Raw genomic sequence first — 27713 nt, forward strand, 5'->3', positions numbered from 1 at the left:
AGGGGCGGCCGCTCGGGGGGCAGGGCCCCGGCGCCGCGCCTGGGTTCCCACCATGAACGCCAGCGGCCCGGGCTTCCCGCTCGCCTCGCTCTACGTGGGCGACCTGCACCCCGACGTGACCGAGGCCATGCTGTACGAGAAGTTCTCGCCCGCCGGCCCCATCCTGTCCATCCGCGTGTGCCGCGACGTGGCCACCCGCCGCTCGCTGGGCTACGCCTACATCAACTTCCAGCAGCCGGCGGACGGTGAGCCCCGGGGCGGGGGCGGGGGACGGACGACGGACGGACGGACGCACCGACGGACGCCGCCGCGACGCCCCCACCCACCCACAGCAGCTCGGGCCCCGCCGGCATCTCCGGCTGCTCCTGCATCTCTCATTTTGCAGCCAGGGAAACTGAGGCCCAGAGATACAGGCCCTGCCCCCGAGAGGCCCCTGAGACAGGAACGAGCAATAGGTGTGCGCCTACTGTGTGTTTTCTGGTGCTGCGTTTTACAGAGGAGAAATACTCAGGCTCAGTGAAGACAGGGCCTTGGGGTCAGGCCGACCTCGGGATTAGCAAGCCCGCAGCTGCGCGGCTTTGAGCAATTACTCAGCCATTCTGAGTTCCAGCTGCCTGTCTGAAAAACGGGGTGGTGCCTGCCTTACAGAGCCCTGGGGAGGACGAGAGAGTCCACGCACCTGTGAGGATGCGGGTGATGAGTGGAGAAGCCGCCAGAGCTGGGCCTCGGGCTCGCACCTTTCCCGGCTGCAGACCTGAGTTTGCACCCAAAGTCTCCTCCACTCCAGGCCCTGAAACCAGGATTGCCTAGAGCTTGCCGGGTGGTTATGGCCCCACTTTCTTTGAGGTGGAGAGGATAAAGATGGAGCGCACCGGGTTTTGCCACCAGGGTGTGAGCTTGGCAAGGGTTCGCACTCCGCACCTCCTCTCCGCCTGTGCAGTGGGGCTAACTAAGTCTTATTCCCCAAGAGCGTGGAAGGAGTGAGCTATGTCTAGAGCATCTCCAGTATCCTTGGGTGCATCGTAAGGGCTCGATAAATGCAAACTTGAGAAAAATAATGGCAACTATAACACTGAGGCGTAAAACTCCAGAAAAAAAACAAAAGGGCTGCTCCGGCCAAATCCAAACAACGCCACTCTTACTCTGGGTCTCCTGGGTGGGTGGGAAGGTTTCCTAAAAGAGGATTTGCTGGGGTGGTTCTCCCTGTTTCCCAGCAGGTGACTGCGCTGGATTCCAGAGAGGCTTCTTTGCTTCACCCACCACTGCCTCTAACCTCTTCTGCCAAGCCCTGCACCTCTGACCTTTTGCCAGACTTCACAGATGAGACAAATTGAGCTCTGGGGAAGAGAAAGGACTTTTCCTCTTAGCTGGGAGGGAACAGGCTATTGCAGTGGCAGGGGGATGGGCATAGGCTGCTGTATGCAGACACACTACCATTTACTAAACTCCCATTGTGTGCCAAGCACAAAGTATAAGGCGCCTTACATATTTAATTTTCAGCCTGTCCAAGCACCTGGAGGTAGATAGTAAGACATGGAGATAGGGTAGTATAGTCTCATCATCCCCACTTCACGGGTGAAGAAATAAGCTCAGAGAGGTGTTCTTCCCCCAAAGCCCTAATACTTGGGATTGAATCTCAACGCTGCCTCCTGGCACCTCTGAGCTTTGATTTTTTTTTTTTTTTTCCTCCCTAACTGGTGCAATTCTTTGTCTTCTGGGCCCTCCATTCCATTTTCATCTCCTCTGTGTGCTTTCAAAACTGCAGAAGACCTTGCCCCACCACTGACCCTTCCCTCTTTCTGAGCCTCAGTTTTTACTTTGTGAAGGGGGGATAGGAATCCATGCTCCCATGGCTGTTGTGAGAAGCTACATGAGACCCCAGTGGGAAGGTGGGTGGAGGGCCATGCACATTCATTCTTTCTGCGTGTCTGCCCCCGAGGCTTCAGGCTCTTCTCTCAAGTCAGACCCAGACAGTGACACTTTCTTTCCCCCTTTTTTCCCTCCCAGTGAAGCATCTCAGGGCTCAGGGAAAGAAATACCCTTACTTGCTTCTTTCTCTCCTCTTCCCATCCAGCGGAGCGGGCACTGGACACGATGAACTTTGAAGTGATCAAAGGCCAGCCCATCCGCATCATGTGGTCCCAGCGAGACCCAGGACTGCGCAAGTCGGGCGTTGGCAACATCTTCATCAAGAACCTGGAGGACTCCATTGACAACAAGGCCTTGTATGACACCTTCTCCACCTTTGGGAACATTCTCTCTTGCAAGGTGGGTGTGTCCTCTTGCCGGGGAGGGGCTGTGTCAAATAAATATTTGTGTGGCAGAGGGATCCCAAGCAGAGCCTCGCTTCACAGCCCATACGTCTGATCCATGCAGCTCCGGGGGTTGGGGGGCAGGTAGTTATTCCAGTTCTCTGGAAGGATCCATCAGAAGTCACCTGTGTATCAGTCAGCTCTTGCTGCGTAAGCAACACCAAAACTTAGAGGCCGTCAACACGAAGCCTTTATTTAGCTCCTAGTTCTGCAGTTGGCATCCAGGCTCTGTTTGGCTGCGCAGTTCTGTGTCCGCTGCATTCTGTTGGCCAAAGCAAGTTGTGAGACCAGATTCAGGGAGAGAGGACAGTGGAAATGACAGGATAAAGGCATGGATGGGTACGGGAAGGCTGCTAATTAAGGCCATTAGGGCAGTCAAGCCTTGAGGCTTCCTCTGGGCCACTGAGAATTGGACAGAAGGCTGGATGTGACTCGGGCGAGTCTCCAAGGCCTCATGAGGACCCGTTGTGGTTGTGGCCCAGGTCAGATACAAGGCACACACAGTGTGCGGCCTACCTCAGGAGCTCTCAGGCTGCTGGTTGGAGACAGTGAGACTTTTGGGAAAAGCTGGAAATTGGGCTCTGGAGGGAAAGCCTAGTGAGCCATGTAGTCAGAAGCTCAGGATAGAGAACAATACCATGTGGCTGCCTGGAAAAGGTTTCTGTAGCATGATGGGAAGAGTGCTAGACCTGTATAGTCCAGCCAGCTGCTGAGCAAAGAGTCAGCACAACACAGTCGGTCAGATATAGGACTTTACTGCTGACCATCCAGGGTTCAAATCCTGCCTCTTCCACATCCTAGCAGTGTGACCTCGGGCCAGCTGTGTAACCTATCCATACCTCGGCTTCCTCTAAAAGGGGACAGTGGTAGAACTACCTTCTAGGCTTGTTGTGCATGTATGTTAAGTCTAGTCATCTTCACAACACTGAAAGGCCACCTGCCCTCCCACCTCCATTTATCATCTAAGTGATAGTTAGAATAATCAGAAACTTTGATGGCTAGTGACCTTGGATGAGTCATTTATTCCCATTTTACCCCAATCAGGCAGCTGGGGCTCAGAGGTTGAGAATTGCCTGGAGGGGCTCTAATAGCAAATAGGACCAGATAAATATGTGACCCCCTTAGCCAGTGCTTGGCCTGGAGTGGGGCCCTGGTCAACATGATTTTTTTTTAAATATTTAATTTATGAGAGAGAGAGAGGCAGAGATACAGGCAGACGGAGAAGCAGGCTCCATGCAGGGAGCCTAATGTGGGACTCGATCCCAGGATCCCAGGATCATGCCCCGGGCCAAAGGCAGGTGCTAAACCACTGAGCCACCCAGGGATCCCCGTGATTAAATCTGGATGGAAGACCTGGGGCTAGAGCTGAGTGTGGAGGGACCCTGTGTGGGGCACAGAGTAAGCCCTGAGACCATAGTCATTCCTTAACCTGGCCATTCTCTTGTACCCAAACCCTCTGTTGGGTGCCCGCCCCTTCCACCTTGTCATTTTCCCCTGTGACCCAGGTGGTGTGTGACGATCACGGCTCCCGAGGCTTTGGCTTTGTCCACTTTGAGACCCACGAAGCCGCGCAGCAGGCCATCACCACCATGAACGGGATGCTGCTGAATGATCGAAAAGTGTGAGTGGTGGGGCGTGGGCACCGCCCTGCCAGGGGACAGGGCTGCCCGTCACCACTCACGGGCACCGGGCACAGAGGCACAGAGCCGCAGCCAGAACTCTGCTGGCCGCGTGACTGCCCTCAGGAGCTCCCTTTCCCTGAGCAAGAATGGGGCTGCTGATATTCCCAAGGGGATTGCTCTGAGCTATAAGGGGATTTCGAAATTCCAGTGGGAACAGCTGACGGCCAGGTCACCACTGGATTGTGATTTTTGTCTGTTTTCCAGCCTTCTTGGCTTGGCCATGAATTTTGTTCTTAAACCATTTGTGTTTTCATGGGGTTTTTGGGGGCAGGAAGGGAATCAGGCCCGAGCGTAGCCTGCTATCTTCACACGTGTGAGTTCGCCACCCCCTCTGGCTTCTCGGGTGAGCCAGCCGAGCTGCAGATGCTGGAGAGAATCCGCTCTGGCCATTCTCTTCCCCGACTTTGGAATCTGCGCCTGGACCGCCAGCCCCAAGCTCAGCACCACGGAGGGAAGGAAGGAGGCTCTGAGCTGGAAGATGGACGCAATGAGAATACGTTGTCCAGAGCATCTCAGGGGAGGCTCCAATCAACGAAGCTGAGCCTTGGCGGGCCTTCCTCTGTTCTCAGAAGGATGTGATCTTTGTTAGCTACGGATCGCCGGGTTCATCTTTGCCGTTCTGTGTTCTTTAATTTTTAGTGCCAGCTATGACTTGTTTGCGCTAAGTGTGTGATAGACACCATCGAGTCTTTCTTATGTTTTCTTCTTAATCTAGGATATTCTCCTAGATGTGTGTACATGAACTTGGAAATTATGATTTTGAAAATTTAATAGTTTTCAGTCCCTGCTTTCTCCCCATAGTAACTCTGGTGTGGATCATGTCTGATTCTCTCACCACTGCTTCCCTGGTACATCTAGGACCTGTTAAATGAATAAGCAAATGCCTGTGATTGGAGTTTCATCTCCGTTTTTTTTTTTGTTGTTGTTGTTGTTTTTTTAAGTAAAAAAAATGGGGCTTGAACTTACTGCCCTGAGGCCAAGGGTCACCCGCTCCACTGACTGAGCCAGCCAGGCACCCTTAATCCACAGTTTTATAGGAATGAACACTGAGGCTCAGAGAGGTTAAGTAACTTGCCCAGGGTCACACCGCTAGGCAACTGCAGAGTGAGAATTCAGGTCCTCATCTGTATGACTGTCCAGTTCACTCTTGCCCTTCTCTCCTGTGCACTCAGCTGTATATAGGAGTTCCTGTGCATGTGTCACAGGAATGAATGAAATCTTCTTAACCTATGCCAGAACATAGAATCCTGGCTGTTGGAAGTGATCTGGCCTTGGAAGTGTTCCATCTAAAGAGTCTTGCCCTGCCCAGTCTCCTGATGAGGGATACAGGGGCCTTAGAGGCTGGCCGCAATTGACCCAAGTGACCCAGGTTGCTGGGTGGGATGGGGGTGGCTGATGGCTGGCAGCTGCCTACCCCGTCCTGTGTCCACAGCTTCGTGGGCCATTTCAAGTCTCGACGGGAGCGGGAAGCGGAGCTGGGAGCTCGGGCCATGGAATTCACCAACATTTATGTGAAGAACCTCCATGTGGATGTGGATGAGCAGGGCCTGCAGGACCTCTTCTCCCGGTTTGGTGGGCGTATTCCCCAAGGGAAGTGGGGATCACTTTGTCTTCTCTCCCCAGGTTGGGCTGGGAGGAGGGGCCTTTCTGGGCTTCCTGAGGAGTTGGGGGAAGCACTGAGGAGTCTAAAGCCACACTGGGGGGGAAGGGAAGGGCACATCTTGGGGCCTCCCAAACTCCCCTTTGAGCCAGGTTGGCCCTTCCCAGGAAAGATGCTGAGTGTGAAGGTGATGAGGGATGACAGCGGCCACTCTCGGGGCTTCGGCTTTGTCAACTTTCAGAAGCATGAGGAAGCCCAGAAGGTAGGAGTCTCCCCACGGCTCTGTTTCACGGAGGAGTACCATGCCAGCACTAGGAAGAAAGGAGATCAGGAACAGAGGGCTCCAGCTGCCATAGAAAAGAAGAATGTCACTCCCCAGCCTGGGCCCACACCATTCAGGGCCCTTCCCACCTGTGGCAAAGGCAGAAAGTTTTAGCCTCCTTTGGTTGCTTCCAAGCCCTAGGACTGACTACTTTTCATAGATTCTTGCCACACATGGGAGGTAGAGGGGCATCTGAGATAGCCACTGCCCTCTTCTTGAATTGATGGGGATTGAGGCTGGGGAGGGGAAGTGCTAGGTTTTTCTTTGCTCTCGGGTCTTTGCAGATGCTGTTTCTCAAAACCTTTCCCTTCTCTTGCTCTTTAGATTAGCACTGCCCAATAGAAATATAATGGGAGCCACATGTGAGATTTAACATAGTCACATTAAAAAGGGTAAAAAAAACCCTATTTTAATAATGTTTCATTCAACTTAACATACTGAAATCCCTCTAATGTGTACTCAATATAAAAATTGAGATATTTTACATTCCCCTCTTTCAGTATTAATTCTTTGAAATCTGGTGCTCCTAGCACATGTCAACTCAGACAAGCCATATTCCAAGTGCTCAATAGCTACATGTGGCTAGTGATCACCATGTTGGACAGTGTGGCTTTAGACTACTTATTGCTTACCCTGTGGGTTTCTGCTTATACTTTCCCTCCTCCAAGAAGCCTCTCCAGTCCTCATGCTTCTGGTGAGGTGCCCCTCTGCCTCTTTCCATCAGTAACACAGATCTCCATGTATAGGACTGAGGGTAGAGACTGGATCTCGTTTCACTGCTAAGTCTCTAGTGTTGCACCTGCCAGTAGGTACCGGATACTTATTGGCTGAACAAGTGAATGGAACAAGGTCTCATGGTGACAGAGCTCGAGTAATGTTTTCCCATTTGGCTTCCCACCCTAAAGCTCTTTCCCAAGCTGCTGCCCCCTTAAGACCATTGGACATGGGGGATTTCAGCTCACTGTGGATTCTGACTAGAAATCTGACCCAGTGCCTTCTTGATAGCAGCCACTTCTCACAGAGCGCTTATCACGAGCCAAGCACTGTGCTAATCGCTGCATACACTCTCCTCTCTGCTCCCCTAGGGTGGACTCAACAGTTATTACCAGGTGTCACAAGGTTATAGCTGGTAAGAGGCAACACTGGGATAGAACCAGCTCTTTCTGACTATGAAGTTTTGCTCTTAAGTGAATGGCCCCTTTGAAAAGATGACCTGTTATGTATCATTGGACAAATCCCACCCTCTCGCTAGGCTTTGGTTTTCTCAACTGTGAAATGATGAGTTGGAGTAGGTGGGTGAAGCTTCAGAGGTCCATAGACTCCAAGGTCTTACTTACATTACTTCGGTAATGACTTGTTTACTTTCTGGAGTGTAAATTTGTTTTACAGTGTTATATTAGTTTCAAGTGTACAATATAGTCATTCAACAATTCCAACACACCTTGATGTTTATAACCACATTACTTACAATAGCCAAATTGTGGAATCAGCCCAAAATGTCCATCAAGTGACAAATGGATAAAGAAGATGTGGGGTGTGTGTGCATGCATATGTGTGTGTGTGTATATATACTTATACACATTGGAATATTACTCAAAAAAGAATGAACTCTTGTTAAATAGGTGATGGGGATTGAGGATTGCACTTGATGAGCACCTGCTGTTGTATGGAAGTGTTGAATCACTATATTGTACACCTGAAACTAATATTACACTGTGTTAACTAACCTATTTCACCTACCCCACCCCCTCCCCTCTGCTAACCATCAGTTCTCTACAATGAAATGTCTGTTTCTTGGTTTGCCTCCCTCTCTTTTTTCCCCCTTCTCTCATTTGTTTTCTTAAACTCCACCTACATTACGGAATTAAATCATGTGATCTTCATCTTTCTCTAACTATTTTGCTTAGCATTATATTTTCTAGCTCCATCCGTGTCCTTGAAATGGCAAGCTTTCATTCTTTTTTGTGGCTGAATAATCAAAACTATAGTCATCAAAACAGTATGGTACTAGCACAAAAACAGACACATAGATCAATGGAACAGAATAGAAAACCCAGGCAGTGATCTTTTAAGACTGTTGTAGAAATAGCAGTTCTTGGGGCCTGAGAGTTTATTTACATGGATTTACATATTTAGGTAGGGAAGCACCATTATATGAAAATATTTAAACCAACTAGTTGACTGCATAAAAAGTCAGTTCCCCCTTAGTTTAAGCCCCATGTTTGGACATAGAGCTTACTTTAAAAAGTCCCCTTTCAAACATTTCTCCTCATCAATACTAGTGTCTACTCCTGACTATTGAGCTGATACACAAGTCTACCGTTTGCCGATTTTTTTTTTCAGGTAAGTCTAAATTCAGTTCACGTGCATTAAGAGAAGTTGCACATCTTGTAGAAGATGTAGGGTTTTGTGCATTCACAGCCACTGATAATTTAGAATGTGGCAGTCTTAGGGCAGCTAACTGAAGAAATGAAAAAGGAAAAAGGGTTAAGGCATGTTTCTTAAAAATGAAAGCCCTCATAGTTAGCAAAACAGAATCTTTCTGCTGTGAAATCCAACATGAAGTGAAGGCTGTTAATTATGCACTTGTGCCATTTTGAAAGAATTCTGCTTGCTTAGATAATCAGGGAGTTAAGAACCTAAATGTGAAATATGGGAAACTTTGCTTATTTCAATTTTTTAAAATAGAGCTTCCATCAAATTTTTTATTTTTTTAAGATTTTTATTTATTCATGAGACAGAGAGACAGAGACACAGGCAGAGGGAAAGCAGGCTCCCTGTAAGGAGCCTGATGTGGGACTCGATTCCAGGACCCCGGGATCATGACCTGAGTCAAAGGTGGCTGCTCAATCACTGAGCCACCCAGGTGCCCCCAGATTTTTTAAATCTATGGCTTACTCTGAGATTTTGTGGGCTTCATCCTGGTACTAATTCTTCTCAGCGAACAAGACTGGCCTAGGTTGCAGTTGGCCCCCTTGAGGCCTGGACGCTAGGACTGAGAGGCCAGGGCCACGTGGCGGCGGGGGGTGGTGGTTACTGAGGACTCTGGCCCCTTCCTTGCCCAGGCTGTGATGGACATGAATGGGAAGGAGGTGAGCGGGCGGCTGCTGTACGTGGGCCGGGCCCAGAAGCGGGTAGAACGGCAGAGTGAGCTGAAGCGCAGGTTTGAGCAGCTGAAGCAGGATCGGCTGACCCGTTACCAGGTGACAGATCCCCGGTGACAGCTGCTGCTGTGTGAGAGTGTCTGGAGGGGAGGGGACTGGATGTGAAGCCTCCCTCCAGCAATCCCACTTCTGGGAACTTGGCTTTAGAGGTTGTGGGGGGCTGCAGCTTCCAGGTGATGGGCATGCTGAGTGATGGGGGCATGGGTGCCATGCAAGACTGGAAACAGCAGGCTTGGTGGCCAGGGCTTCCAGGCCCCTGATGGCCCCCGATGGCCCCCGACACAAGGCAGCCTGGGGCTTGGAATAGGGGGGGACACACCCAGAAATAACCTTTCTTTCTAGGGTGTGAATCTGTATGTTAAGAACCTGGATGACTCCATCGATGACGAAAAGCTGAGAAAAGAGTTTTCTCCCTACGGAGTGATCACCAGTGCTAAGGTAAGGGCTGAGGGCACCTACGGGGCTAGAGAGACTGCACCTCCTGTCCTTCTGCTGCCTGCACACCCCTCTCTCCCTCGTGGCTTCCAGGGAGTTGGAGCTGAGCTACTCCTTTTAGAATTTGGAAGGCTATGTCTAACCCCACCCCACCCTCACTGGAGCTTGGTGTCCATCTGCAGCCTTGTCTGCTCTGGAGGGGCAGAGTCTGGAAGTCCAGTCCTAGCCACACAGCTCGACTCATCAGGGGTCACTGTAACCTTGGTTCATTCAACAAGCATTTATTGAGTGCCTACTGTATGCCAGATTCTAGAAATTCATGTCTCAGAATGCCCACTAACTTTTGGTGTCTTCTGGACCTCAGTTTCCCCATTTGGAAAATGAGAGGGTTGGGTTCTTCCCCTTTTACTTAGCACGTACCATGTGCCCTGCCCACTTAGATCTGAAATGTGATGATTGGCAGTTCTACTCAGTAGCTCTGTGACCTCTCACCAGTGTCTTCTGAACTGCCTATGTCTCTACCTCTCTCTGTGTCTCTCATTAATAAATAAATAAAATGTTTAAAAAATCCCCTGGAAGCTCTTAAAGATAGGCACCTGGGTCAGACAAATCAAATGACAATCTCAGAGTAGGGCCTGGGCATTTTATTTTAAAAGCTCCTCAGGTGATTTTCAGATCACCCTGTGTTCACTCATGCCATGCTTAAGTACCTTCTGCCCTACCAGGCCCTCTGGGAAGCATAGAACAACAGTTAGATGTGGTTCTTGCCTTTGAGTAGCTTATAGTCAAGTGGAGAAGTCTGATACATCACCAACTCCAGTTTATTGTTAGGTGTTTGTGTAGTGTAGTGGGAGTATTGGAGGCAGAGCTGCGGTAGCTCAGGAGAACAGGAAGGAGGGCTTCCTGTAAGAAGTGGCAATGGGGATCCCTGGGTGGCGCAGCGGTTTGGCGCCTGCCTTTGGCCCAGGGCGCGATCCTGGAGATCCGGGATCGAATCCCACATCAGGCTCCCGGTGCATGGAGCCTGCTTCTCCCTCTGCCTGTGTCTCTGCCTCTCTCTCTCTCACTGTGTGCCTATCATGAATAAAAAAAAAAAAAAAAAAAAAGAAGTGGCAATGGCAGGGATCCCTGGGTGGCGCAGCGGTTTAGCGCCTGCCTTTGGCCCAGGGCGCGATCCTGGAGATCCGGGATCGAATCCCACGTTGGGCTCCCGGTGCGTGGAGCCTGCTTCTCCCTCTGCCTGTGTCTCTGCCTCTCTCTCTCTCACTGTGTGCCTATCATAAATAAATAAAAATAAAAAAAAAATAAAAGTCTGTTTAAAAAAAAAAAAAAGAAGTGGCAATGGCAGAAGCATTTGGCTTAGCTGTGAGCAGGTAGGAAGCTGCAGGTGGGAATGAGGAAGTTTTCAAAGACATCAGTGTGAGTGGTAGGGCTGGAGACCAGCACATGTGATGTGATGTGATGGTTGCTCTTGGGAAGTGGTCTAGAAGTTCTTTTGCCTATTAATCCAATTTTATGTTTTTTATTTTTAAATTTTTTTAAAGATTTTATTTGGCAGGGAGATCACAAGCAGTGGGAGAGACAGGCAGAGAGAAGGGCAGGCAGAGGGAGAAGTAGGCTCCCCACAGGGTAGGGAGCCCAATGACTCGGAGCTTAATCCCAGGACTCTGGGATCATGACCTGAGCTGAAGGCAGACGCTTAACCAACTGAGCCACCCAGGTACCCTTGAATCCGGTTTTTTTTTTTTTTTTTTTTTACTTATTTATTCACAAGAGACACACAGAGAGAGGCAGAGACATAGGCAGAGGGAGGAGAAGCAGGCTCCATGCAGGGAGCCTGATGTGGGACTTGATTCTGGGACCCTAGGATCACACCCTGAGCTGAGGGCAGATGCTCAACCACTGAGCCACCCAGGTGTCCCTTGAATCCACTTTGGGTTTTTTTTTTTTTTTTTTGCTTTTTTTTTTTTTTAAGATTTATTTATTCATGAGAGGCACATACAGAGAGGCAGAGACACAGGCAGAGGGAGGAGCAGGCTCCATGCAGGGAACCCGATGTGGGACTCAATCTCGGGACCCCAGGATCATGCCCTGAGCTAAAGGCAGACACATAACCGCTGAGCCACCCAGGCATCCCTGAATCCAGTTTTAAATGTCCTTCAAGAAGCCTGGTGTTTAGGGAAAAGGCTCTAACAATTTTTGAATTAAGGACCTTTGAAAAAATTACGATGGAGCTATAGGACATGTAAATAAACCTCAGTAAATTTGCTTAAGCATCATAAAAAAGCTGTAGGCCCTCTTTCCCAGCAAATCTATATTTTATGTAGTATTGTGGTTGAAAACTGGGATGTTGAAATTAGTTAGAACTAGGTCCCAGTCCTACATTAACTTGCTATAGAATCTGAGGGAAGTGACTTTGCCTTTTGGATTCTCTTTACCCATCTGTAAAATGGGAGCAACATTCCCTACCGTAGAGGTATCCTGAGCACCAAAGAGCCTGCATGTATAGCACCTGCCCATAATAAGTTGTGAAATAGTGATCTTATTATTTACACATTGTGTCTGGTTTCTGGAGATTCACCAACCTCCTTGAGGACCCCTTGAGTGAAGGGAATTGTAAAAAGCTGGGTCACTCAGAGTTGTGTTACTGTCTTGTTAATTGATCAATTAGGTTATAAAGTGCGGATTTTATGTAAGCTTACATATTTATATGATTTTGCTTGTGTATAAAATACAGTGATTATGAAAGCAAGTTAAGGCATAGAAAATGCTAATAATGCTATCACATTCATAGTAAGCTGCATAAATGTATTTTATCATTATTTACTACCTAACAGAAGTTCTCATTAACTTGTTCAGACAATACTTTTGTGCCAAGAAAATTGGGCTGATGAAAGCCTATAGATTCCTTCCGAGAATATTTTTCAACTCCTAAAAGAAAATTCAGAGGATTACAGAAAAACAACTATGTGGAAACATAATTATCAAAATACTTAGGTGACAGCAGTAGGTGCTTCATTGTTGTATCCAGCTATATGATCTAGGGACATAGCGATTAGCATAAATGATATTTTGAGGGCAGCAGTAATTAACGTGATAGGAAAATATTTTCTTCTGACAAAATCGCAAGCACAGGCAAGACTCCCCTATTTTTGTCGTCTGTTTTCACATCAGCAGTCCCTTCTATTGTGACTACAAAGAGGCCATTGTTTTTTCCCATCTGAATTCACAGACCCCCTGACTTCTATCCACTGGCCTCCTTGAGGGGATCTGTGAACTCTTAGGCCCCCTTGTGAATGGGTAGCAAAGTGCAGTTTGAAAATCAGTGATGTAGATAGAACATGAGCTCTTTTTTTTTAAAGATTTTATTTGACAGAATGAGAGAACATGGGTAGGTGGAACAGCAGGCAGAAGGAGGAGAAGCAGGCTCCCCACTGAGCAGGGAGCCCAATGCAGGACTTGATTCCAGGACTCTGGGATCATGACCTAAGCTGAAGGAAGATGCTTAACCCACTGAGCCACCCAGACGCCCCAGAACATAAACTCTTACTAGAGCAGATTTAAAAAGTATGTCAGTTCAAATCCAAATGTGTGAGCCAGGCCAGTGTCTTGACCCCAAAAAAGATTATGAACCATAAATGCAATGTGGATTGAATCCTGGAAGAGAAAAATAATATTAGAAAAATTAGTGAAAGCTGAATGAGACCTGCAGTTCAGTTAATGGTATTGTGGCTAATAATTAATAGTATTGTCCCAATGGAAACGTCGTAGTTTTGACACATACACCTTGTTCACATTGGGATGAGCTGGCTGACAGTCACTCCATATTATTTTTTGCAACTTTTCTATACATAAAGTTATTCCAAAATAAAAAAGGTTATTTAGATTACAAAGCTAAGAACCTCTTGCCCAGACTCCTAAAGAGCTTGGCTCAGTGCCTTGTAGAGGCAGTGGATGTTTTCCAGAACACTACATTGGGTTTGAATCCTGGCTGATGTGTGTCCACAGGCTGGGTGACCCTGGACAAGTCACTTTATTTTTTTTTTAGTTGTAATAAGGATTTTTATTTCTACCACAGAGGAAATTGATAGACTAAATTGATAGGCACCAAAAATATAAATTTAAATCCTTTTTATATTCCACACAAATCTACCTTTTAATTGGAATCTCTAGGAAACAAATCCTTAGGAGTATTTTTTTTCTCTAATTCTCAAATGAGCCAAAGAATCGTATGGGTAGTTTAAAAAAGAGAGTAGTCAAAATGCAAATTTTCATTACAGCGACCTCAAATGAAGTGTTTAAGATTATGGTTCTGGCTAAAGAACCCTGCCCTGTTCTTAGATCTTTAACCATCCTGAAACTGTCCCCTTACTTCATCATAGCCTGTGTGATGAAGGCCGATTCTATTTAAAGCAGCTTTCCATCACAGCTTAGGAAAATCATTTAAGAAAGAAAATGTACAGATAAAAATCCTGAAATGCAGCTGTTCCCACGGACTCTGGGGAATGTCTTGTTGAACAGGGAGCAGCCCCCGCTTAGCTAGTAGCCTGGTCTCAGCCAAGTCACTCTTGGCTGAGCCCCACTTCTGATGCCTGTGAAGTGGGAATGGGGTGTGCCCCCTGCCCCAGTTCAGATGGTGGTACCTATGAAGTGAGAAGGCATATCTGGCATGCAGTGGGCCTCAGTCAATGTTGGGTGTGGGCGGTTTCTCCTGGACCTGCTCAGTGCCAGGCTGGGCCCCCAGAAGTGGGGCAGGAGGGAGAGATGGGGAGCACAGCGCCCAGGAGTCTTCCTTCCCTACCCCCAGCAGCCCTTGTCTTGTCTTGCTTTTAGGTGATGACAGAGGGTGGCCACAGCAAGGGGTTTGGCTTTGTGTGTTTTTCCTCTCCAGAAGAGGCGACAAAGGCCGTGACAGAGATGAATGGGCGCATTTTGGGCACCAAGCCTCTGTACGTGGCACTGGCCCAGCGCAAAGAGGAGCGGAAGGCCATCTTGACCAACCAGTACATGCAGCGCCTCTCTACTGTGCGGGCCCTGGGCGGCCCCCTCTTGGGCTCCTTCCACCAGCCCACCAGCTACTTCTTGCCCTCTGTGCCCCAGGTGATGACCTGCCTGCACCCTCCCACACTCCTTCCCTGACAGCCAGGCAGAGCGGGAGGACAGCTTCACGGGGAGATGTGGGTTCTTGGCGTGTTTCTGCTGGAAACTTGACAGGCCGCCTTTTAAAAATTTTTTTTGTTTTTATTTTTTAAGATTTTACTTATTCATGAGAGACACAGAGAAAGAGGCAGAGACACAGGCAGAGGGAGAAGCAGTCTCCCCATGGGGAGCCTGATGCAGGACTTGATCCCAGGACCCTGGGATTGCAACCTGAGCCGAAGGTAGATGCTCAACCATTGAGCCACCCAGGTGCCCCAACAGGCAGGCCGTTTTAACCCCAGCTGTAAAAGGAGGGGTAAGAGTGTGGCTGTCAGACAGCCCTTCCCCACCAGGGAGGTATTTGTGTTATGCTAAAAAACAAACAAACAAACAAACAAAAACAACTCTCTCTGGTCAAAAGAATTTTTTTTTTTTTTTTTTTTTTTGGTCAAAAGAATTTGAAGAAATAATGCATTAAATGAAAGGAGCCTAGCTTTTTTTTTTTTTTTTTTTTTTACGATTTTATTTATTTAGTCGAGAGAGAGAGAGAGAGAGAGAGAGAGAAAGAGAGAGAGAGAGGCAGAGACACAGGCAGAGGGAGAAGCAGGCTCCATGCCAGGAGCCCGACGTGGGACTCGATCCTGGGTCTCTAGGATCAGGCCCTGGGCTGAAGGCGGCGCTAAGCCGCTGAGCCCCCCGGGCTGCCCGAGCCTGGCTTTCGATGCTGTCGTGCACCTCCTGCACACACCGTTCTGGCCTAGCATGTGGGATGCATGACGACTTCCCCAAACCAGCAGAGAGCGAGTGGCATTTCCGCAGCTTGCAGGGCCCTGGCTTGTGGGCTGCCCGCCAGCCTCTCTGCCGGGGGTCATGTTCTGAGGAGCACAGCTTGGGAAGGGAGCTCCCAGGACTTGGAGGAAGTAGGAAGGTGTCGGCCCTGGGCCACTCCTGGGATGGATGCACCTGCTCCCTTTAGCAGGAGCTTTGGCTGGCACAGGTCCGAGCAGGCGTGTGCCCATTTGATGCCACTCTCGGGCTGCCGGCTCTGCTGAGGGGCAAGGATTGAACCTGAGACCCTGGAGGGTTCAGGGCTGACGGACAGACAGCCTGAGCTGGGCAGCGGGGGCTTCATCCCAGCTCGTGGGGCCTCACACTGGTCCCTAGAGGGGGCAGTGGAATTCCGGCAGGGGAGTCCGGGAGGGGGTGGCTTTCTCACCTGCTGCGGACCCCAGCAGCTGGCCTTCTCCCTCACAGCCTCCGGCCCAGGCTGCGTACTATGCCTCCGGCCTCCCCATGCAGCCCACCCCCAGGTGGACGGCCCCGCCTCCGAGACCCTCCTGTGAGTGCCCCCCACTCTGAATCCTCAGCCTGGCAGGTGGCAGGTGGGCGGGCCCCTGGGGCAGTGTGCAGCCTGGGGCTGCGAACAGAGGCTTTGGGGGCGAGCCTGGCTCTGCTGCTTCTCGGGTCTTAACTCGGGGGGGGGGGTCACTTCACCTCCAGTTTCCTCTTCTGAATGAGGCGTATAGAAAGCACCAAGCAGTGCCAAACTGGCAAAAGGCTTGCGCGGGTCGCCGTTCTCCAGGTTAGCTCCCAAGGCTTGTCTGCTCTGTGACCGTCAGGAGGCACCCCTGTGGCCCGCTTGCTGATGGACACCCCCTCCAGGAGCGGAGCTTGCCCTGACTTGAAGCGTCCTGGGGGCCCAGTGGGGTGATCATGGCACCTGTGCCTCCTGGGGCTCTGGGTGGAAACAAGTTGGCTTTGTAACTGTAGATTTCCACACGTTCCCCTTCCCTGGAGTCTGGGTCTGCCTGACTAGGTGAACGCACTCATCTTTTTGCTGAGAACGTTCGAGTTCCCCCTCGCCATTCCCTGTCTCCCCCTGGCACCTTCAGGGTGCAGTGTGCCACTCGGATCGCCCTGCCCCTGCCCCGCCAACCTTTCTCTCCATGTTCTCTGTGCCACAAGCCACCTACCCTCCAGCTGCCTCAGTGGTCCGGCCACCAGCCATGTCGCGGCGCCCCCCGGCCCAGGTCAGCAGTGTCAGGCAGGCCTCTACCCAGGTGCCACCCCCGGTGCCCCACACCCAAAGAGTGGGTGAGTGTGGGCGGGGCCAAGAGGAATGGGTGTGTGAGGAGGGTGGGGCAGGGGCTTGGTGCTGGGTTGGCACAGGCGGGGGCGGGGGGAGGGTCAGTACTGGCCTCCACCGTGACCTTGTCCTTTGCCCTCTTGGAGAGCAGAGCTGACTTTGGAGGCTGCATGGCATAGCAGTTAGTGTGCAGACCCTAGAGTCCCACCGACCCTGTTCCTGTGGCCAGCTCGCTCTGTGGCCTTGCTAACTACTGGGTCTGATCATCTCTTCTTTTTTAAAAAAATTTTTTTTAAATTTATTTTTATTTTTATTTATTGGAGTTCAATTTGCCAACATATAGCATAACACTCAGTGCTCATCCCGCCAAGTGCCCCGCTCAGTGCCCATCACCCAGTCACCCCAACCCCCCGCCCCACTTCCCCTTCCACTACCCCTTGTTCATTTCCCAGAGTTAGGAGTCTCTCCTGTTTTGTCACCCTCGCTGATATTTTCGTTCATTTTCTCTCCTTCCCCTTTATTCCCTTTCACTAATTTTTATATTCCCCAAATGAATGAGACCATACACTGTTTGTCCTTCTCCGATTGACTTATTTCACTCAGCATAATACCCTCCAGGTGCCTCCACGTTGAAGCAAATGGTGGGTATTTGTCGTTTCTAATGGCTGAGGAATATTCCATTGTATACATAAACCACGTCTTCTTTATCCATTCATCTTTCAATGGACACTGAGGCTCCTTCCACAGTTTGGCTATTGTGGACATTGCTGCTAGAAACATCGGGGTGCGGGTGTCCCGGCGTTTCACTGCATCTGTATCTTTGGGGTAAATCCCCAGCAGTGCAATTGCTGGGTTGTAGGGTGATCACCTCTTCTTTAGGGATGCAAAGAGTGCTCCCATCTTGTCGCGCAGGTGTATGAGATTGCACATGCCGGGGCTTAGCCTCAGCTTAGAACCTTAGCAAGCACTGTAGCAGCCGTGAACAAGGTGGTAGATTTGGGCCGTAAGGCACACACCTCTTCATTCGGCAGATGTTTGTACATGTGTGTGCCAGCCTCACAGCTGGCGCTGGGATTCCATGTGAATGCTCATCTTTAGGCTTTGTGGCTTTAGATCGCTGTCAGGCCCCAATTCCCCTGCTTATCTCTTACAGCCAACATTGGTACCCAGACCACAGGAGCCAGCGGGGTGGGATATTCTACACCAGGTGGGCCTCTCCTGACACACAGATATCCCTCAGCGACACACAACCATGGGGTAAGGCCGGCCTGACTGCCCTCTAGTCTGGGCTCCAGGGGGCTTGGCTCAGAATTGTGGCTATGGCTTTGGCCCTCTCTGGGACCTTGTTTTTTCTTTTCTTGATCTGTGAAGTTTCACTTACTGACGTGTACAATCAAGAAACAATCACCGGGATCCCTGGGTGGCGCAGCGGTTTGGCGCCTGCCTTTGGCCCAGGGCGCGATCCTGGAGACCCGGGATCGAATCCCACATCGGGCTTCCGGTGCATGGAGCCTGCTTCTCCCTCTGCCTATGTCTCTGCCTCTCTCTCTCTCTCTCTGTGACTATCATAAATAAATAAAAATTAAAAAAAAAAATTAAAAAAAAAAAAAAAGAAACAATCACCCTTACTAACAGAAGGAGGCTAAGGGCCAAGATCACATTTGGTTTATTAATTATTGATTTGCTCTGCCTGGGTTATTAGCAAAATTAATCTGGATTTTTTTTTCTTTTCTTTTTTTTTTTTAGTATTCAGCAGTGAGCAGCATGGAAAAATATTCTAGAAATATGCTAAATATTGAAGGGATATGATTAATCTATAAAATTGAAAATATCTACTGTAATTAAGTTAAAAAGCTATGTATTTATCTCCCCTCCCCCTGTCCAAGTCTCAAACTTGGCATCATTATATCCCGTTTAGAATTTCAGTGTGTATACTTCAAACTCTTCTTTGCAGAAAGGAACAGGAGAAGTCTTTAAGCAGCCAAATGCTTTTAAAGTTACCATAATGTGGAAAGGTCAGAGGTATGCTGGGGATGTGGCCATAAAGCTACATGATAAAAAGTGCAGTACTTGGCACAAAGTGAAGAGTAACGTGTGACTTTCATTTGGCAACGTTCAGGCAGGGGCCTTTTTATAGGTTCCTGGCACCACAGAAGGCATCTGAATTAGAGCGTGTCTGGCCCACTGTACCCCTGCTAGGGATGTGATCCCACCCAATTGTCCATACTTTGCCCCCTGCCCCCTCTTCCAGAGCCTCCTGGGGGGCCTATGCTCACCTGACAGGGTAAGTGTTTTGGGGCCCTGCCTGTCTGTGGTGGCTAAGGGATGTGTCCCCGGCCCCATGTGCAGGTCCAGGAGCCTGCCGTGCGCATCCTGGGACAGGAGCCCCTGACCGCGTCCATGCTGGCTGCTGCACCGCTGCACGAGCAAAAGCAGATGATTGGTGAGTGGCTGGTCCCCCTACTTTGGAGCCAGAAGTGGGGTGCTGAGAGTTGGCCAGCCCGGTGGGTAAAAGTCTGGGTGGAGATCAGCCCGGTGGACAAGGTCCAGCTTTGCCGCTGACCAACCTGGTGGGTGACCTTGCTCGGGTCACCTCTGCTCTCTCGGCCTCCCTCCCTCTCTTGTATTAAAACACTGGTCAGGACAGCAGAGCTGTTCAGAGCCCCTGACAGGCTCGAGAGATCTCAGCTGTGGGGAGATCTGGGGCTGGGAGTAAGGGGATGTGGTCTTGGGTTCTGCCGCTGGATGTTGCAGATCCTCACCTCCTGAACAGGAAGAGGCTGTCACCCCATGGGGTCCACCTCCCAGCGCCCACTGCAGGGAGAAGGCAAGAAATAAATGTGCCGTGGGCAAATACACGCTCCCCGCTGGGCTGCGAGTTTCCTGTCATTCACCCCGAGCCCAGTGTCTATGGCAGGCCCTGCCAAAGGATGCCACTAACTGTCCAGTGAATGAACAGGTTTGCTCCTGGTTGGCAGGTTCCTTCCTTTGTGGCCGCCAAGATTTCCAGAACTTCTCTGAAGGCCCCTCATTGCCACCACCCTGTTTCCTCAGCTCATTTGGGGTCTCGCCACTTCCCAGGAAATTCTGCATGGGCTTAATGGAGGCAGAAGGCTCTGTTAGCAGTTCCCTGTAAACCCCTTTACTTTCTTTGGGAAAACCCCTCCCACTCAAGCCACCCCAGCCCCCCAGCCTGGCTAGACCCTCCTTACATTGCCGAAGTGGGCTGACCACCCATGCTAGACCCTGTCACTAGAAGTGCCTGATGGGGGTAGGTGAATTCGTCTTACATATGTGGCTCCCCTGCCTCCGGCCCCAAAAAAGTCTAGTTCAGCATTAGCCTGTCTTGGTTAGAATCTCAGTGTGTATGGTGGAACTATTTCTTGCAAAATGAACAAGAGTTGTCTTTAAACACCGAGTTTGTGTCAGACTCTGTATACGTTACTTCATGTAGAACATCAAATTTGATTCTTCAAATTAGCTCTGAAGCAGAGTTTGCTCTGCGTACTTAACAGAAAGAGGCTCTCAGTGAGGCCAAGGGACACAGCCTAGAAGGAGCAGTTCTGGGACGACCCCCCAGATGCCTCAGCCCTCCTTTCCACAGTAACCCCCACCCCCACCCCGGGCTGCTGGGATATCGGCCAGGTGTTCCGTACAGGTGAGCGTCTGTACCCCCTGATCTACAACACCCACACCCAGCTGGCCGGCAAGATCACAGGCATGCTGCTAGAGATCGACAACTCGGAGCTTCTGCTCATGCTGGAGTCCCCAGAGTCCCTCAATGCCAAGGTGGGCTGGGGCCTGGGTGGCAGGGCGCCCTGCGAGGCCAGGAGGGCTCGTCACCAGGACCTCTCCTAGATGAGCCAGTGCACTGTGGCTTGGACGTTTACCTTTTGGCGAATGCTGGCCAGTACTTGCTGGGTCTTTGAGTGGAGAAGGCCTTGGCGTTGGCTGTTTCAGCCCTTCCAGATTCCCTCTCTGCAGCTCCGTGCCACGAGAGTTGGGTTCAAGGAGCTGTGTTCTGAGTATCGGGTTGAGATGCTCCCAGCTGTCCAGCAGCATACATCGGTCTTGAGAAGGTGGCCGTGGGGTTTCTGTCAGGGGCGCTAGCAAGCAGCAACGCTATGGAGGGAGGGGACTTCTAGCACCTAGCAGGGTTAGGCAGCGGGAGGCTAGGGCTCTGCTGGGACCCTGCTGGGCAGCTGCCCTAACCTGCCTCCAACACTCACATCCCACAGGTGGAGGAGGCTTTGGCAGTGCTGCAGGCACACCAGGCCACAGAGCTGGCGAAAGTGAATGTGCTCTGAAACCAGGTGGGTGGCTGGGGTCGGCCAGACGGAGACAGAAGCAGTGGAGCCCAAGAGGAGCTGGAAAGAACCAGTTAGGGGCTGATAGTCAGAAACCCGTTGAGAACCACAGAATCGTGTGTCGCTGGCTTTCTCTGAGGCACCAAGGAGTCTGGGGGAAGCTGTAAGGATCAAGGGCAGGACAGACTGTGTGATTAGAATGAATGTTGACCATCGTGCCAAGCGCAGGTGTTCTCTTGCCGGCGGCCCTGCCTGACCCCCCTGGGAATAGGCTGGTCCCTGGGCACTGCCTGGCTTTACTCCCCTTGCCGGAAGGCCTGGCTTAGCCCACTCTACCTTCTTAGCTGAAGGCCGGTATCTGCTAGATGTTAGAAACATTTACGCCTATCCTTTCGTCTCCAGAAAATGGAATCCACCCTTCCTTGGCTGACAAGAGAATGGCGTTTCCTGCCAAGCTTGGCTCTCCGTCCCTGTGAACCATAACTTATTTTCCAATTGGGCTCTATCTGGACTTGAGCTCTGTATGTGGAAGGAAGGCTGGTTACCCCGCCAGCCTATCACCTTTTCCTTTGTGCATTAAAAGTGCTGCAAACTCTGTCTTGTCTCCCAGGAGGCCTTCTTGTGTCTGAGGGAGGTGGGGCAGAGCAAAGGGTGGGCTTGACTTGGTGGAGGGTTTGGCTGGAAGAGCAACCCAAAGAGTGAAGTCTATAGAAGGTGTGTACACCAGAGTGGGACGGCCAGGATGGGAGCAGACCCCACCCACCCAGCAGTGGTGCAGAGTGTCACTCACTGGCAGTCATCACCCAGCACCCAGAGAAGGAACTAAAGCCTATAGGTGCCCACATCTGAGGCACATGGAGGTTTCTGGACACCTGGCTTGAGTACCAGCGGTGCAGGTATACACGTCAGAACAGCAACTGCTTCTAGGCTCTGGGATGGCTGATTGAGGGATTGTGTGATGTAATTATAAAGGAACCCACATAGAACAACTTTAGGATACCTTCCCAGGTCATGATTTTACCTTCTATGTTTTCATTAGTAAATCAAGATGCTTGCCTTCTAGACCTTGAAAAGTCATTCAATCGTGAATGGACGTCACCACTGAACTTAAATCAGGTAAGAGTCATGTCTAAGGGTGGGGGATAAAAGGGGTACAGCTCCCCACTTTGGTCCCTAGGCCATACACATGGGTCTGCCTGTGAACCCTAAAATCTGCTTAGCTTGGAGGTCGGTGGTTGCTCACAGTGCAGAGATGCATCCCTCCGAGGTCAGAAGCAGTGTGCTAACAGCTGAATGGCGCTCAGTACTAGGTGATGGGGAGCAAAGGGACAATGAAATCCCTCTGCTCGGAGAGTCCTCAAATTGCTTGCTGCTCCATTAAGGGGAGAACAGTTTAACTGGGACACAGCCCAGGAAAGGGTGGCAGCCCTTAATTCTGGTCAAATCCTAAAGTGCTGTCCACCCTCCTTGCCATGTCTTATGAACTTGAGCAGCACTTTCTGGTCCAGGTCCTCGCCCCCTCCTCCTAGCTTTACAAACCACTGTTGTGGCTGCTTGGATTGCCTTCCGCCTTCTTCACCAGTCTAACTCCCACACTGGAATTCCATGCAAGCCAATGTCCTCAGGGACCCCTTCTCCAAGCGTCCCACCCCACACGGGGCAGGGAAAGCACTCTGATGATTAAGCAGGCTGCATCTTGTTCCTGGGACTGTCCGATCACCTTCTCCACTGCCCACCAGAGCCTCAGCCCTCTGAGAGCAGGGACCGTGTCTGGTTACTGTGATTTCCCCACTAGACAGAGCCTGACCCATGCAGACATTCCAGGAAGTCTGTTCAACGAGTGCATAAATGCTCAATAAGCAGCAGCTTTTTATTACCGCTAAGTTCCAAACCCAAAGCTGAAAAAACAAACGTTAAATTAAGTACAGCAAACCTTTATGTACCAGAAAGATGTTTAATACAATACCTTTAAATAACACAGTTCAACAAAGTCAGTTTTGTTCAAATTAACTTCACGTTACAAAGAACCAAGAAGCGTGGAGGGAACCACTGCTGAGGTCAAAATAAGTCCCTGCCCAGACTGGAAGGACACGGACTTCAAGGCCTCTCTCCATCCCACCTTCGGGAGCGGCCACACCTCTGGACGCTTAACACCGGTTAGGCACCTCCATGCAGGAGGCAGCAGCATGGAGCCACGGCCAAGGCCGTCCAAGGGTCAGGATTCTCCGTCCCTACCCAAGGAGGGCCCAGCCAAAAGGCACTGGAGCTCAGAACACAAGGAACTCTGCCACGGACAGGGTGGGGATGGTAGCCCTGGAGAACCAGCTCGACAGGCTGCTCTGGGTTCTAGTTTCTCCCTTACCCACCCACCCCCCACCCCACGAGCTCAGTTTGCTCAGATGAAGCACAGGGAGATGGGTCTGGTGAAACTAGAAGAGCAGGAGGAGCAGCATGCTGGGGCTTGCATGCTGGGGGCAGGGACAGAGCAAAGTCTGGGGGGGAGTGGGGAATAGGGCTTCAGCTCTAGTGGGGACATTCCAGCAAAATAAAACATCTGGGTTTTTTTTGTTTTTTGTTTTTGTTTTTTTAAACTACACTGAGCTTAATTTGAACAGGCAAAGCCTCTTAAGGGCTGGGAAGCCATCAGCTTGGAGTTGCTTCAGAGCTCACTCGGGGGCGTGCCGGGTGCCAGGAGCAGGCACAGAGGACAGAGCTTGGGCACAGGTGTATACTGCTGCCCTTCTGGGATTTTAGTTTAAACTCTGGTTAACTTCCTGCCGCAACCTCTGGGCAGGGACGTTCCTGGGCTCAAGTTGCAGGAGACTGCTGATGTCTTCAAAGCTGGATTTATAGTCCTGAGAGGAGAGAGAGGGTGGTGAAGACGGAGACCCAACTGGGGGGCAGAGGGTCTCAACCTGTGGGCCTGCCCTGAGCAACGTGGGCTCCCCAGGAGATGAACATGGTACTCCCCACCTTGCCCTGCCTCCGCTCTGGACGTGCCACTTCAGACATGGACGTCCCCACAGGTGCCAGTCAGTCAGGCTGTTTACCTTCAGTGCCTTGTAGGCTTGTGCTCGTCTGTAGAACGCCTTCACGTTCTTTCCATCCAGCCTGAGGGCCTCTGTGCAATCCTTCACTGCCTCCTTATACTGCTTCAGGACCAGATGGCAGAGTGCTCTGATGGGGGAAGACCATTTGGAGGGTTCAGTCATGGCTTCGAGGCCGCCCACCAACCATAAGGTGGGGGTGACTGTGGATTCACTGAGCACCCGATCTGTACTGGGCCCCCTATAGCTCCCTTACCCCTGCAGCAATGCCAGCCCTGCTCTACAGATGGAAGGTGCTGGCTGGCTCGGGGGTGGGGTGGAGGGGTGGGGTGGGGGGGTGTCAGGGGTCGGGGGGGGGGAACACCTGTACCAGGGCTGCTGTGGGGCGGAGCCTGGATGGGGGCACAACCTGCAGGACTCCACACCCTGACCGGTTGGTTCCGTCACTCAGACTACTCCATGTTCCCATCCTGTGCTCTTTTGCTCCTGATAGATTAAAAAGCCCTCTACCTGAAACATCAGAACTGGACTCTGAGGATGGACATGTGGACATGCTAGCGGGAAGACGTAAAGATGTCTGCAACTCACTCTGAATGTGCCCAAACCAAGATGGACCAATCAATGGCTACACAGTGATAGAACAAATGTAACACCACATTAACGAAGAATTTAGGTGTATGAGTATTCAATGTACAATTAAACTTATATTGTGATCATTTTCATAATCATGGGAAAAAAGTTGCATGCATCCATCCATACAGCGTTCTGCATCTATGGGGAAAAAAGTATGAACATCTTCCTCAGTGTGTTCTCCCCAGACGGCCACTAAAAACAGGTGTCTTGGAGCTCCTTCCGGAACTCCGTTCCACCTCACTATTTGCAATGGGGGCCGTATTCACTTAGTTGGATGAACCATAACTTATTTTACCAATTCCCTATCTGGATGTATTTTTCATTCCTCCCAGTTTGTAAATGTAAGATGCTGCTATGAGCCTCCCTGTACATAAAACTTAGATGCCTACTGGGAGGGATGGATGGGTCAACAGATTTACAAATGCACCTTGACTGTTATTGCCAAAACGCTCTCCAAAAGAGCTGCTCTCTTAGGCTCTATCCATAACTATTTCTATTTTCCTGTAACTGTACCAACCCCAGGTGTCAACCTTTAACTTCAGTCAATAATGGAAGAAAAGGTCTGTTTTACTATAGTTGCTTTCAATATGCACAAAGCTCAGTACCTTTACATAAGGCTTTCTAACCTCATGAAATCAAATTTACCTTTAACGACCTCTGTGATCCCTATCCCCTACCCCACAACAATTTTAATAGTTTCCCCACTATGAGATAATTAACCTACACATTCTTCTAGAACTTAATGGTTTTACTTTCTACATTTGAAACTGTGATCTGCTTAGAATTTATTTTAAAAGATGGAGTAAGATAGAGATTCAGGTTTATTTTTAACTCCTATCCAGTCAATGGAACACCATTCATTGGATAATCCCTCTTTTTTCTACACTTTATCATATGCTGAATTCTTATGCTGCTATTCACATTTTTTCCTAATAAACTTTGGAACCATCGTAAAGAAAATTCTAGTGGTTTCATTATGATTGAGGGGAATTTATAAATTAAAAAAATTGATACAAGGGGGAGCTTTTTCTAAGTAATCTCTATACCTAGGTGTGGGGCCCAAACCCATGACCCTGAGATCAGGAGCTGTATGCTCCACTGGCACAGTCAGCCAGAGTATCCCCCCAACACTGCTATGTACGAACTTAAAAGCAGGCACAAATTCTGGGGAACTCTTCCCAATGAAGGGGTCCTAACTTAGGCAGGTTCTGTGACTAACCAGTAGAGAGGAAAGGATGTGCTGTAAGTTCCAATGCTAGGTTACACAGGCCTTGGGGCTACAGCCTGGGTTCTTGAAGCCTTGAGCTGCCATTTGAGAAGCCACCTACCCTGGAGCCACCATGCTGTGAGGAAGCTCAAGCCAGCATATGAGAAAAGGCTGCCAGGACAGAAAGAAAAAAGGTGCCAGCTGGCCCGAGTGGTGCCGTCCCCTAGCCCCGGGGCCACACATGCCAGTGAAGGCTTCAGAGGACTCCAGCCACACCTACTATTTTGTTGCTCCTGAAAGAGAGATCCTAAGTAAGGTCTGCCCTTTCTGAATTCCTGCTCACAAATCATGAGCAAAATAAAATGGCTGTCGTAAGCTACTAAGTTTTAGAATAGTGGTCCTTGATTTAAATTTCAACATAGAATTCTAAGGAAACTGGTTTTCTCCCAGTGGGCTCTGGCAAATTAGAGAAGTTTAGCTAAGTTTCTGGGAAGTAGAAGAACCATGCATTACATATGATGTGGGGATTGCAGAGTATAAATGTGATAGTATTACGTTAATACTTCTAAAGATTATATTTAAGATGTTAAAAGTGTGTGACTCTGGGCTACAAAATAAACCACCTTGGCTTTTGGCAAACAATGATTTTTGTATCCAGTTGAAGGGTGTTCATTACAAAGGAGTCTGGGAGATGATATAGGTGAGAAGGAACCCAAGCTTTGGAGTCACAAAGACCTGGCTTAAGTCCCAACTTGATCAAGTATTTGTTATTGAGCTGTGTGCACACTAATTCATTTTTCTGAACCCACTGTCTCAGAATAAAATAATTCCAGAGTAAATGAGACTCTTCTAAGGGTTCCTTCAGGGCAAACAGTCGGTGCCGGGTACGTAAGTGACAGCCCCACTGAAGTACCAGCTGCACAGGGAGAACTGAAGGAAGGCCTAGACGAAGCCCTGGTGCAAGAGCTGCAGATGTACCAGGTGGAGCACTGAAACAGCATCCAGGATGCAGTATAGCTCCAGCCACAGTGGATGGAAAACTCAGTTTTGTGTCAAGTTATTGGGCCTCTAAATTAAATTTATAAGTTATATGGAACCACAACCAAATGCCCACCAAGTCTGTCAAAATAATCCTAAGGTTAAAAAAAATAATAATCTTAAGGTTTGGCTGGAAGGACAAACCTGGAAAAAAAGCCAGTGATGTTCATATAGCACTAATAATTAAAATGGGGTAGCATAGACACACTTGCATGAAAATCCATATTTAAACAAAGCACTGTCTTGAATGTGTTAAAAACCCAGGAAAATAGGCTAATAGAGGTCCCTCGCAATCTGAGGTGAACGAGTCCAGTGGGCTCAGAGACAAGTGAGTCAAAATGCTGCTGCAGAAACAGAACAAATGGGCAGCAGCCTTTCCTCCGGTGAGGCCAGCAGACTGAGGCACCCGTGATCCAATCAGCCAGTAAAACCACGTCCCAAATTCTAAAATCCAGGCTTTAAAACTAAACATTCTCCTTTTAACTTATTTCACAACAAAACCTGACCTGCGTAGGCATGAGGCCCCTTTAACACTGCCCCATGTGAACACAGGAGTTCCCTATGTTTCACGGCAGAAAGGTTAACAACAAACTTTAGCAACCGCCCCCGACCCTATGGGAGTACTATGTAGTCCAGTGTATGGATCGTATTACCTTACTCAAATCTGGAACACATTTTATATCAAAAATTTTGGATAGGGAATGGCAAGACTATAGTAGATCCAAGATTTTTGAACTAAAG

At 49.7% G+C, this 27713-nt stretch overlaps 2 protein-coding genes across 3 annotated transcripts in view; one reads left to right on the forward strand and one right to left on the reverse strand.

Moving 5' to 3' along the window:
• The first annotated feature begins 15 nt into the window (after positions 1 to 15).
• Positions 16 to 25687, forward strand: PABPC1L (poly(A) binding protein cytoplasmic 1 like). 2 transcript variants are annotated; one of them, XM_072801184.1, is made up of 16 exons: positions 16 to 245; positions 2075 to 2268; positions 3818 to 3933; positions 5427 to 5566; positions 5762 to 5856; positions 8982 to 9119; positions 9423 to 9518; positions 14349 to 14615; positions 15909 to 15993; positions 16620 to 16748; positions 17894 to 17997; positions 19090 to 19183; positions 20399 to 20529; positions 20979 to 21053; positions 22111 to 22163; positions 24588 to 25687. In XM_072801184.1, exons 1-14 carry the CDS (start codon positions 53 to 55, stop codon positions 21045 to 21047), a joined length of 1851 nt encoding a protein of 616 aa, XP_072657285.1. In that variant the 5' UTR covers positions 16 to 52; the 3' UTR covers positions 21048 to 21053; positions 22111 to 22163; positions 24588 to 25687. The 2 variants fall into 2 exon arrangements, with proteins under 2 accessions (XP_072657285.1, XP_072657284.1); XM_072801183.1 differs by lacking the exons at positions 15909 to 15993; positions 16620 to 16748; positions 17894 to 17997; ... (3 more) ...; positions 22111 to 22163; positions 24588 to 25687 and having other exon boundaries at positions 14407 to 14558.
• The window catches only part of TOMM34 (translocase of outer mitochondrial membrane 34), an 18348-nt gene continuing 13616 nt past the window's right edge, over positions 22982 to 27713 (reverse strand). The window contains exons 6-7 of the mRNA XM_072801185.1: positions 24098 to 24224; positions 22982 to 23902 (exon numbers count right to left, since the gene is read on the reverse strand). Coding sequence (XP_072657286.1) covers positions 23798 to 23902; positions 24098 to 24224 — 232 coding nt within the window. The 3' untranslated portion in view covers positions 22982 to 23797. The remainder of the gene's footprint in view (positions 23903 to 24097; positions 24225 to 27713) is intronic.

This window comes from Canis lupus, chromosome 26 (assembly GCF_048164855.1).
Source record: "Canis lupus baileyi chromosome 26, mCanLup2.hap1, whole genome shotgun sequence".
Lineage (NCBI taxonomy): Eukaryota > Metazoa > Chordata > Mammalia > Carnivora > Canidae > Canis > Canis lupus.

What these genes read in the sequence shown, in the direction of transcription:
- PABPC1L (XM_072801184.1), top strand. Translation starts at nt 53, where the DNA reads ATGAACGCCAGCGGCCCGGGCTTCCCGCTCGCCTCGCTCTACGTGGGC. An exon ending in CTGCTGAATGATCGAAAAGT is followed by an intron (nt 3,934 to 5,426) that starts GTGAGTGGTGGG and finishes CTGTGTCCACAG; the next exon opens with CTTCGTGGGCCATTTCAAGT. An exon ending in CAGAGTCCCTCAATGCCAAG is followed by an intron (nt 20,530 to 20,978) that starts GTGGGCTGGGGC and finishes CACATCCCACAG; the next exon opens with GTGGAGGAGGCTTTGGCAGT.